At 34.4% G+C, this 13,079-nt stretch overlaps 1 protein-coding gene across 1 annotated transcript; it reads left to right on the forward strand.

Moving 5' to 3' along the window:
• The first annotated feature begins 1,449 nt into the window (after nucleotides 1-1,449).
• LOC149828476 (trichohyalin) lies at nucleotides 1,450-4,268 on the forward strand. Its single transcript, XM_090017060.1, has 6 exons — nucleotides 1,450-1,617; nucleotides 1,740-1,855; nucleotides 1,963-2,081; nucleotides 2,190-2,352; nucleotides 2,438-2,992; nucleotides 3,080-4,268. Exons 1-6 carry the CDS (start codon nucleotides 1,450-1,452, stop codon nucleotides 4,266-4,268), a joined length of 2,310 nt encoding a protein of 769 aa, XP_089873186.1.
• The last annotated feature ends 8,811 nt before the right edge of the window (nucleotides 4,269-13,079 follow it).

The raw sequence follows: 13,079 nt of genomic DNA on the forward strand, positions 1-13,079 counted from the left end.
GTGAAGTATGAAATATATATGAAAGAGTCAGATATTTGCAATTTTGGTGGTTTCAGTTTCACCAAGATTTCGCAAATAAATTTGTGCTAGTTCGTGAGGTCTAAATTCGAATAAAAAAACCTATGATTGTGGATTTAAGTGGGTATTGAACATATTCGACAGACGGTACAATTTTATCACAAAAATGCCTAAATCCGTAGTTGCGAAAGGTAAAAGTGTCCTAATGAAGTCGGATACTTAAGATTTTGGACATCGAGAGAATATCAGAAATTGCAGGATTTTTAGATAATCACGTCAAATTACCCGTACAGTACTGTCATTTTTCGTTAAAACAATGCAAAACTTAATTGAAACTTAGATTGAACCTAGATCGGTATGAAATTTCATAAACTACCATACCCGAATAGTCTAGTGCCAAATCTGGTACTGGTCGGGTCATGCCCAACCTATTGACACCCCTACAAGAAAGGATGTAAGCAGTTCGGGTTCAGATCAGATGTAAGCTTATGTCATATCCAGTTTTTTACATGTAATCATATTCCCGTATCCATGAAATATTGAAATCTATCTAATTTGATAGCCAAAAATTAAAATCATATCTGCATCTGATTATGACCTGATATCATTTACGCTTACCACATCAGACTAACCAGTTATATTCGGTCAGATATCAAATAAAATCTTATCCATTGACATCCCTACCTAAAAGTAGAAGCAAGATCCCATCACTCTAACCCAGCAAGCCAGCGGGAACCACATGTGTGGGTCCATGTCCTGGTTCTATTTGTTGTAAAGTAAGAGGCTTCCAGTTAGAACCATAGTGACGAATATCTGCATTTTTTTCAAATAAACGAGAAAAACCATGAGATATTACCAGACCAATATAAATGTAAATACAGACTAGAAATTAAAATTTAAGTTTTTAATTAATTAATTTTTTTCCTAGTTTTTCCTTTGTAAAAATTGGTGTTCTATTTGTAATTTTTTTTTTTGCTGAAAAAGGCAAGAAAATGAAACATTTCAAAATATCAAGAGAACTGAGGCTCCACTTGTCTGGTAGGAGCTTGTGTTGGAACGTTGGTATAGCTGTGTAACTGGCAGGGGTATGCTTAACCCCAGCTTGCCTTTAAAAAAAAACCACGGTGAACTCGAGCAAGGGGTTGGTTACGTGGGGCCCATCTAAACATACTGGGCCCCACCTACTGCACAATTAAACAGTGAATACTCGGCGCTGTAAAGCATTCATTCAACCCTTCTTCAAAACGGTTTGAATCTGTGACACCAGATGAATTTTTAAAGATTTATAGCCGTTGCAAAGAGTCAAATATATGAAGCCAATTCGCATTAAAACAAACAAACTTGACCGTTGGATTTCTCTCTCTCTCTCGCTGATTGATATCTTTGAATATATCTCCTTCCATGGATCATCCTTTAGAAGAGAGGGAAGCCATGGCTGCATCTTCTCAGCCTCTTTTTACAGAGGAAGAAATGGTGGTGGACCAAACGCTCGGCTTTCCAATCGCATACGCCAAACTATGCAGAGATCCCAATCTCGGAAACCCCTTCACTAGAGGGCCCCCATTCATCTTTATTCCCTACGTCTTAGAGCCACGCGATGTAAGCCATCCTTCCCCCTCTTGGTGTTCTGCCTCTTCTTTACTTTTCTTTGTTTCTATGCCAGAAAGAATCAAACTGCAGCGTTTCTTGAACTTTGATCTTGTGGGTGTTTGGATGTCTAGGCTTTGAGAGCTAAAGCAATAAACCTGATGTTCCCCATCATCGACACGGACAGCAAACCCATCATAAATCCCAAGAAATATACCGATCTTCTATGGAAAAGGCTCAATCATCTCGGGTAAATATGAAATCTTAGCTGCCTTTTGTGTAGATGATAGAAATGTTTTGCGCAGGATCTAGTTTCTCATTTTAAGCCGTATTTACACATTAACCTTTTCATTCCAGCAATGCTGGCTTTGATCCGGATAAGTTTCGAGTCGATCCGTACGGAAACGTTTTATATTTTCATGCCGATCCTGCTTCTCCGTTGGCTTGGGATATCGATCATTGGTTCCCCTTCTCAAGTAAAGAATTCTTTTCACTTTTTAGTTTCATCATGATGGTATGATCAAATGGTTGGTCTTGTTTCGGCCTTTCCTAATTTTTAGAACGAATTCTCGTTGAAATTTTAGGAGGTGGGAAAACTGTTCCTAGCAATCTTAGGATAATACAGAAGCAAGTGTGCAGAAAAAAACAGAACACGCTTGAGTTTCTGCTCCCATGGTGGGATCTTCAATTGGGCATCTCCGTAAATCAATTCCTGTCGATATTCGCGTCCCGGAACAGCGATTTCAGGTTAAATCTTTTTTATCAACACTTTTGTTTTTATTCTTCACAAACATGATGGTGATTGCTGTTACATTCACTATTTTTTTCACAGGCAACGAGCATTTTCGCTACTGTTCTCTGAAAGTGACAATGGGGAGCTCAATGATTCACAAGTTTGCAGCTCTCATGCTTTTCCTTTGCCGTTCGAGGAGAAGAAGCGACAAGTTGGTCTTGCTCCTGCTGCTATTGTTCAATCTAACAGGGACTCAGATGCACTGGTCTTGAAAAATTTGGATCTTAATCGACCTCAGAAAAAACTTTCATGGGAGGAAGATGGAATTACATCCAATGCAATTCAAAAGTATCGGCACAGTGCGTACAAAGAAAATGACAGCTTAGATTTAAAGAACAGCCAGATTATGTCTTCACACATGGAGTTGGTGAAACTGAGAGAAGGGGAAGGAAAAAAGCAAGCAGAGGTTTGCAGCTTGGATGAGGAGTTAGCAGAATTGAAGAGAAAAAATGAACAGGAAAGGGTGGCGTTGCAGGAACTCGAGACCATTCTGATAAAGCGCAAACGAAGAGTTGAGAAATCCCGTCAACTCTCAGAGGCACAGTCCTCATACAGAGCTTTACTGGAGAAGATGATCCGTGATGCAATGCATCAGTAAGACATGAAAGACATAATACTTAGCTATAGATTATTTTATTAGTTCTCTATTTTTTTTTTAATTTAGATCTTTTTCACTGGCAGAAATGTTGTATACAAAGAGCAGGTTCGACTGAACGAGGCTGCAACCACGGCGCTTATGGCAAGATTGGAAGCACAGAAAGCGATATGCGATTCATCAGAGAAAGAACTGCACAGGAGATTTAAGCAACGAGACGAGATCGAGAAACAGATAAGACCAGAATGGGAGAAGGCACGGAAGAGATCAAGGATGGATGCCAACCAAATTGAAGAAAGGCTTAACAAGACAGGTGAATCATCTAAAACATTACCCAGATCAAAGCACCAATCACAAAAGGAACTGCGGTTGCTCTTAGAAGAAGACCAAAAAGCATCAGAAGTGGGTATGCATCTGAATGACCAAAGTCAGAGAGATGAAGAAGTGGCATTGCAAAAACAGAAGGGAATCATCAGTAATGTAGTCGGAGATCTCGAAGAGTGTAACCGACGACTAGGTGATAAGTTTAAGAACCTAGTAATTGAAGGGAAGCCTGGCCGAGCATGCACACATAACAAGAGTTTAGCTACAATTCCTAGAGGTGAAAATGAAAGTGAGGAAGAACAAAGAAGGAAGATTGGGAAGGCAAATTTGGACAATTGGCTTCAAATATTGTTGAACACACAGGAGGGTTCTCTTGAAGGGCCACCTTTGGGGAGAGCCCAGCAACAAGTAGAGAAGAAGAATGAAACAGAAGAGCTTGTTAGAAAGTTGAACCTCAAGAATACTCGGGAGATCAAGATCCTGAAATTGCAAGCAAAGGAAGGAGTAGAAATTAATCAAAATGTTGCTGATGTGCTGGGCGAAATCAGTAATGTAGTGCCACAGTTGGAAGGAAGTAATGATGCAGAAAACACAGAACAAATTGCGGAAAGTCACGCAAATCTATCGATGAAAGGAAGCAGAAAGAATTGTGAAAGAAACACCTACGCAGAAATTATTAGTAGTTACAAAGAGAAAGCAAGAAACAGCAAGAGCTTTGATGCAAATGAAAGCAGAGAGGTGAATATGAAAAGCAGAGGATATGGATCAACTCCCACTTCTCCATGTCCAGATATAGGTACGAGGAAAGAAGTTGAACGAGTGGGGATGAAACCAATGGAGAATGCCGATGTCAACGACGGCGACTATGTCTATGAGGAGAATCAGATGATGAACTTCATCAAGGCATCCATCAAAACATGCTCTCAGACACTGAAGAAGGCAATGAAGTAGTGCTTTCCCCATTCTTATTCCAATGAATACGTATTTCATTTAATTAAGATAGCAGTAAACGATTGCTACATGGAAGCTATTTGTTTGAGTAGGAGTGTTGAAATTTGCTTACACTTGTGTGTCCCAAGATTGTTTGCTATATGACTAACAAAAGAAGGATTTTTGTACTCTTTGAACAAAATTTGCATATTTAATTTTCATCTCGTTATGCATGGCTACCTATGTAATGGGGACACGCCATTTCAGTCGGCATACCCGTGTCGACACCCTTGACATGGGAAGTGGGTATCGGCTGCAGGTCGGGTACGCTGCAGGTCGGGTCCTGCACTGCACCAGGGTCCAACACAGACCCGAACCTTTCTCTTAAAATCTCCCTTGGTCAAACTAAGGTCAAAGGGGCAGGGCCATTTTGGTCCCGCTCCACCCAATACAATCCTGGCTCCCTCCCTTTGTTACACTTGAGATTTTTCTTTGACATTTAAAATAAATAAATGATGAATTTTATATACATTTATGGCTTGCATGCAATTTTTGAAATTCTTGATTTTAAATTATTATAAAATTTAGTCTCTTGAACATTATAAGAATAATTATGAAATTCAAAATTTGAGACTCAATAAGAAATAGAAAGCAAATTTGAATTAAATCAAATTTAATGAGCATTTAATAAAAATGATAATTTAGAATTGATATAAATTGGACTTTTAAATTAAAGTTTTATTTCAATTGGTTTTAAAGTTGAATCCATAAGGTGACACACCCTTGTAGACCCCACTAAGATCTATGTAGCAATGGACATCAAACAAGTCAGATTTTAATTAAAAAATTGGTTAGAATTTAATTAGGAGATTTAATGTAGTACCTTAAATTTAAAATAGCCGAATTGGTTAAGGGATTAGGGTGGGACGCCCCACTCATTCTCTTAGGTATAATTAGTTGAAATAAAAAAAAATATGTTGTGGCTGATTGCTTTTTTTTAAGCCAGAGGGTTAGGATAGGTGACTAGGCTTCATCAAATAGGAAACTATGAGGACTCTCTCTATCACATGATTTTTCTTGTGAAGAGAGGGGCCTAGCAAATTTCAGATTTAATTTAACGCTCTCAAAATTTTAACCTTAATTATTGTTCAAATATTAAAATTTTGAAACCATTTTTTTTATAAATATAAGTAAATCAGATTTTATAACGTAAAAATGATTTTTAAAAACGGATAAGACTTTGGACGGGGTTACACTAAATATCATAATCAAATCAAAATGTACGTGATATACACATTTCAAACCATGTACAATATAAGACTAAAATATGAATTGTTTTAATTTTATTTTAAATCAGAGTATAAAAACAATAGTTCAATCTCTACATAATCAAGTACTTAAAACAAAAAGATCATGTCTACCAAGATCGTAAGGTAAGAGTGGACCTTCGAGGATGTAGCTCGACCAGTCCTTCGCTCAAACTACTCATCATACTTTACCTGCATTACCTGTCCCTCGTAAAACAAGGTCAGACTCACTAAAGTTTAGTAAAGCAACCCAAACTCAAACTTAAAGATTATATATCAAGCATTTAAAGGTAAAGACATGATATATTATTCATCAATCGTCAAATGATAGATAAAGAAATGTCTTATGAGTCATTCATTTCAAGCATTCGAACATAAAGCATTTAAAAATATTTTATCACTTAATATTCTATTCAACCTTAACTCACATAATAAAGCATAATCTATATGCATTCAAGTCATACAAGTCATCACATAATATATATATATATATAATGCATCTAAGACATTCAGATCATTACATCATTTTCATATGCATTCATAATTCTTATAAACAACAAGTCAAGTCATATTTGACCATTCCAGTGTGAAACATATGCACATACCTTCTAAGTAATTTAGTTAGCTATTCACGATGCACATCAATCATGATACATAAGTGTAATATATTCACTCAGACAATCATAATGCAATCATTTGTAATGAAACTCTGTAGGTGTGATGTATTATTCACCTAATAAGTCAAACTAATCATTTGTAGGCGTAATGTGTCATTCACCTATATGCTAACATAAGCATCACAATCATAACCTCATATTAAGATATAAAATCAATAAAGATCTGATTCTCACATCTAAGTTCAGTATATAATCATGCTATAACAGAAAACCCAAATCTATAGATTCATAACTAGCTATCTCAATCAATTCAGAAGATCATCATAATTCATCATAACATTTCATTTAATCATATAAATATTCATAAGATCCACGCCGAATCGCCTGGTCTGAGAAATATACAACCTCACAAGGAGTTACCGCCCTAGACGGATGGCCTACCTGGTCTTGGACAATGCACTTCCTCATAGGAATATACCGTCTTCGTAGGCTACCCGCTCTTGGACAATACACTTTCTCACAGAAACTTACTGCTTTAGCCGGATTACCTGATCTGGTCATGTACACCCTCATAGAAAATCTTTTAGGAATAGTTCTTCAACAGGTACAATATCTAGTGAAAACTATTGTGATACATGCATCAAGACAATTGATCACTCTCAGGGTCGATAGTCATCAACATGGGCATATGCATGTATACAATCAATATGCATAACATCATATATCACTTCATATGATACTTAAATCATAAAATCATACACTTAATCAATAAGGTTTCATAAACCATAGTTCACTATTGAACTTAAACATTTATCATATGCATTCATAATTTCATATCACATGGCATTTAAATCATATCATACATAAGCATATTATCCTATGCATCATATCATCGCCACAAGAAATATTGCATTTCGTAAATTAACCCTCGAAACATGCGTAAATAAAGTATTTGTTCTATGCATGCATACGTGAACATGCATATTTCATAATACGAAGCAATAAAACCTCAACATACGTAACTCCTACGTAATTCAAATTATGCACACAGGATTTAAGTCATATATGCATTGTTTCACGACATGAATCAATATGCAAAGCAAACATTTCATGCATAATGTGTCTCACACATTATATATATATATAGCATTCACACAAATCATGGTTCATTCATGACAGCACAGGACGTATCAGTCCATGCATAACGATATTTGCATAATCCTATCATGAACATGATTCTATCGCTCATGCTTTCGTGCATGATTACACAATTATTATTTCATACTAGCATTCAATATGGTCATGTCAAACACATCAATTTATGCAATATTGATTCACATAAATGCATGATCAAACATGTACCTGCAATAATTACACTCCATATTCAACTATTTAAAATTATGACGAGCATGATGTCCAAACTACGACAAGAAAATCACTTCTATTCTCATACATTCAAATAATGCTCAACATAATCTCTGAATTACAATCACAATAATCTTACATATTCACAACTAAGTGGCGTGTGTGAGTAGAAAAGTGTTGCATATAATAAAAATAAATTTATTGGGTGATGCATTTGTACCACGTACTTACTATGAAAATTTACCCGATTTGCATTTCGTATTGCATTGCATTCAATGCACATTGCTTATAACAATTTTGATACTTAGAGTAAGTATCACATTTTTAGTATATCCTACACTCAAATCAGTTAAACATATAGGAAACCATAGCATTCTTAGATATCCTCAACTACGTGCGATGTGTGCGCATAACTTGTATTTGCAATTCAGTGAAGTATTTAGCACAACAATATCATGCTTATGCAATTAGTGCCTAAACATGCTCTCTACAAGTTTAGTTAAGAAAACTTACTTTAAAAATGTGAAGAACAACAAATCGAACCCAAAAGACCGAAGGGTTTTAAAATTTACAAAAATCGCTCAAGCAACAATGCACTGAACACTTGGTGCACAGTCGAAAATGCCAAAAGCTCTAAAAATATCTAATCTCCAAAAATCCAAAAAGATAGGGTGAACCACCAATAAATATTACCAGCTGAGCAAAAAATGCTGCATACACCAACATCTCCATCTCACCAAATTTGGTTACTGCAAAACATAGATTAAATATTTTAAACAATACTTTTGATTAAAATGACAAAAATACCCCATGGTTAAAAATTAAGATTTTTAACTTGCTAAATTTATCTAGTAAATTTCAAAATTCAATAATATCACACCAATATTTTATAAAACTCTTAAAAACATGTTTTTGATCAGAAGTCATATAATTAATTGTTAAATATCTGAAATAGTTTTAAAAATACTAATTTTACCCTTATTAACCAGAAATGAGTAATTGAGCATTTAAACACCAATAAATGAGACTTAAACGATAGAAATATATTTCTAAATCAAAGATAAAGATAAATTATTTATTTATTAATGATATCCAAAATTTACAGGTTTTACGTTTACCCCCTTAAAAGAAATTTCATCCTCAAAATTTATAAAATCATTCAAACAGGAGGGAGTATTCATTAGGTCATTGACCCTTCATACCCAAATCATCAGGCGAAGAAAAGATCATATAATAAATATGAGTTCTAGGCATATTTCTAGGTTCACATCAACAACATTTCATATATCATACAAGTTTTTTATATTTAATATCGACACATTTCATATATATGCATCAACAAGATTTACAAACGGATATCATACCTGCAATAGTTGTCTTACTCGCATCTCATGGTCACTGTTACCAAACTGCTCTGATACAATTTTTTAAGGCCCCCAAAATTTTAACCTTAATTATTGTTCAAATATTGAAATTTCGAGACCAATTTTTTTTAAGTATAAGTAAATCAGATTTTATAATGCAGAAATGATTTTAAAAAATGGATAAGACTTTGGACGAGGTTATACTAAATATCACAATCAAATCAAAATGTACGTGATATACACATTTCAAACCATGTACAATATAAGACTGAAATATGAATAGTTTTAATTTTATTTCAAATGAGAGTATAAAAACAATAGTTTAGTCTCTACATGATCAAGTACTTAAAATGAAAAGATCATGTCTTTCAAGATTGTAAGGTAAGAGTGGACCCTCGAGCATGCAACTCGATCAGTTCTTTGCTTAAACTATTCATCATACTTTACCTGCAATACCTGTCTCTCATAAAACGGGGTCAGACTCGCTAAAGTTTGGTAAAGCAACCCAAATTCAAATTTAAAGAAAACATATCAAGTATTTAAAGGTAAAGACATGATATATTATTCATCAATCGTCAAGTGATAGATAAATGGACAACGTCCTTTGAGTCATTCATTTCAAGCATTTGAACATAAAGCATTCAAAAATATTTTATCACTTAATATTCTATTCAACCTTAACTCATATAATAAAGCATAATCTATACGCATTCAAATCATACAAGTCATCACATAAATAAATAAAAAATATATATATATATATAAGATATTCAGATCATTGCATCATTTTTATATGCATTCGTAATTCTTATAAACAATAAGTCAAATCACATTTAACCATTCCAGTGTGAAACACATGCACATACCTTCTAAGTAATTTAATTAGCTATTCATGATACACATCAATCATGATACATAGGTGTGATATATTCACTCAGACAATCATAATGCAATCATTTGTAATGAAACGATGTTGGTGTGATGTATTATTCACCCATTAAGTCAAAACTATTCATTTGTAGGTGTAATGTGTCATTCACCTATATGCTAACATAAGCGTCACAATCATAACCTCATATTAAGATATAAAATCAATAAGGATCTGATTTTCACATATGAGTTTAGTATATAATCATGCTACAATAGAAAAGCCAAATTTGTAATGCCCCAAAATCCCAACTTGTAAAATCCTTAGATTTTTAAAGGAATTTTTTTTTTGAAAACATTATACAAGCGGAAAAACCATAAGGGAAATCAGTTGGGCAATTTGAGCGGGTTATAGGATGAACAATAAAAAGAAACATTTCATTCTATACTTGATTTACAAAATGAGACCGAAGATATACATCAATTTAGTTATAAAATGGGTCTCTCAAAAACCAAAAATAGGGATTTCCGAAAACATCTGTCAGGACCGCGTAAGTTCAAAGTGTGGGTCCCAAGCCTCTATCACGCAGTCATCGCGATCACACCCTAGCAATCTTCACCTGTATCCCCATAAAATGGGGTCAGTACTCTTACGAGTTGGTGAGATAACCAATCAAGCTATACCATTTTCAGGAAAACATAAGGCATGATAGCAGTTATGACAAGAATCAAAAGTAAACAACAAAACTATGGCTAACATGATAGAATAGTTAACAGTGGGTAACCAAAGTAAAAGTGTGTGTGAGCATATATAGGTGTAACATTCAACACGTGCAAAAACTAGTACAAATGACAATACAATGCAACGTGGATCAAGATGAGATAGTTAGAAACATACAGCCAAAGTAATGCAACTATGATACGTACAACGAAGAAAGTAAAGGAAGAAAACACTTTACACAGTTCTAATATAACCAAAACCAATCAAGGTAAGTCAGCATGACATGTTCTTCTTGCTTACTCCTTTGAGTACGCAAAGGAACCTCACATTCTATGAGACGTGCATCCGACGCCTGTTATTCAATTTCTAATATGATAATCAGGGACACGTTAGACTGAGTAACCTCATGCGGGCAGCCCAAGGCTGAGAGAACCCTCGCATAGGTAATGGATTGCAATCCTCACTACTACATTAGTGGAGGTACCTCAACAGGTAACCTCAACCTCCCTAACTCTAAGTGACTAGAGGTCAAAGGATGCCTCAGCTCCTATAAACGTGTCGTAGTAATGACCTGTCACTCAGGGTTGTACCTGAAATTCCACTAGAGAGGGGGGGGGGGGGTGAATAGTGAAATACGATATAGATCGCTAAAATAAAATTTAAAGGCAATAAGGCACAACACAATAAACACAGAATTTATACTGGTTCAGTCGAGTTACTGACATACATCCAGTCCCCAAGTAAAATACTTGAGCCTTTCACTATAAAATCCGTGTTACCGGATAAATAGTACAACACCCTCTTCCTCAAAGGTCTACTTCTCTCAACAGAGAAGGGAAACACCCTCTTTCCCAGAGGTCTACTTTTCTCAACAGAGAAGGGAAACACCCTCTTTCTCAGAGGTCTACTTCTCTCAACAGAGAAGAGAAATACCCTCTTTCACAAAGGTCTACTTCTCTCAACAGAGAAGAGAAACACCCTCTTTCCCAGAGGTCTACTTCTCTCAACAGAGAAGGGAAACACCCTCTTTCAGAGAGGTCTACTTCTCTCAACAGAGAAGGGATACAACAGAAAACAGAAAGTTACAATACTTTCCTATAGAACCTTCAGAATGATATGAATGCACGTATGAAGATTCTCATAATGTTCTCTCTTTGAAAAATGTATAGAATGATCTCTCAGAGAAACAAAATGTTCTTTTCTTTTCACACACAGTTGATTCTTTTGTCAAGAAGCTTTTCTTGTCTTTTTCTCTTTTCTTTTCTCTTTCTTTTTCTAAGCTCTTTTTCAGAATATCGAATAGGAGTTTTTCTCTTTGAAAGCTCACATGTGTCTTGAGAAAATACTATTTTGTTTGTATATATATAGTCTTAAGAAAATAGTCGTTGCCTTTTTGAAATGATTGTCCTTTTGAGATATGAGGTGTCAGGTCATTTCAAAAATAACTTTGTGTGTACTATTGCTTTTTCAAAAGTCGTCTTTCCATAAGTATAGCATTTGAGGTACACCATTCGTTGTTGTATTTTAAATGAGATATAATTTGTAATGGGTCTTTTCCCATAATAAATGATTTGTAGTACATTGAATGTTGGAGTGTAATCTATCATGTAATTTTGTCTATACTCAATTTAATGATTTGTAATATATTAATATTTTTCTTACAAATCATCACTTCTTTAGCTAAATGCATGTAAGTACAATAAATGCTTTGTTAAGTTTTTTATTTATAAATGGTCATTTCTCAAATGCTTTTTGAGATAGCATTTAATGTTTACAGAAAGAATGATGACTTTAAAATATAAGTCAACATTCTTGAGTGCGAATTTGATTATTAAATAAATAAATGGTCATTTCTCAAATGCTTTTTGAGGTGGCATTTAATGTTTACAAAATGAATGATGGCTTTAAGTATAAGTCGACATTCTTGAGTGTGTATAAAGTCTTTTCCAAAATTGTCTTGTTTAAACAATAAGTAATTTTGTATATAAAATAATATTTGTTTTCTCAAGTTGTCAATTCAAGATAGACGATCGTGTATTTTAAGTAAATTCATTTTGTCTTTTTTCTTTCATATTTGAAATCATTAGCTTTTATATCTTTTCAAGTTGTCTTTTTCATAAATGCATGTTAGAAGGTACAATTAATGCTTTTGAAATCATGAGCTATTATATCTTGTCAAAATGTCTTTTTCATAAATGCTTGTAAGAAAGTACAATAATTTGTTTTCAAAAAAGGTGTTCTTGAAATATTGTATCCTTTTATGAAAAGCTTAGCTTTTTGTAAATGGATGACTTGTATGATATTTAAAGCATATGAAATATAAAATATGCATGCTTCTGAAGGTTCTGTTACATATGACTCTAAAGAAGAAAAAACAATCTTCATCTTGAAGTAACTGATTTCCTTGGATGATCTTTATGAATGTATGGCCCATCAAGCTTTTTCTTCAGAGAGTATGATTGCACCAAATAGTTGTACTTGATCAGGTTGTCTCCGTTCCTTTTAGGTGAAACAACCTTGCATCAAATACTTGTTAAATGCATGACAAATCATATCCTGTCATAATATAACATATTCATGAAGACATATCA

This window comes from Nuphar pumila, chromosome 9, assembly GCF_984573655.1.
Source record: "Nuphar pumila chromosome 9, dmNupPumi1.hap1.1, whole genome shotgun sequence".
NCBI classification, from domain to species: domain Eukaryota; kingdom Viridiplantae; phylum Streptophyta; class Magnoliopsida; order Nymphaeales; family Nymphaeaceae; genus Nuphar; species Nuphar pumila.

Bases quoted from the DNA above. Each gene is read 5' to 3' on its own strand.
- LOC149828476 (XM_090017060.1), top strand. From the start codon at position 1,450: ATGGCTGCATCTTCTCAGCCTCTTTTTACAGAGGAAGAAATGGTGGTG. The intron at 1,618-1,739 runs GTAAGCCATCCT...TTGGATGTCTAG, and splicing joins ACGTCTTAGAGCCACGCGAT to GCTTTGAGAGCTAAAGCAAT. The intron at 2,353-2,437 runs GTTAAATCTTTT...TTTTTTTCACAG, and splicing joins TCCCGGAACAGCGATTTCAG to GCAACGAGCATTTTCGCTAC.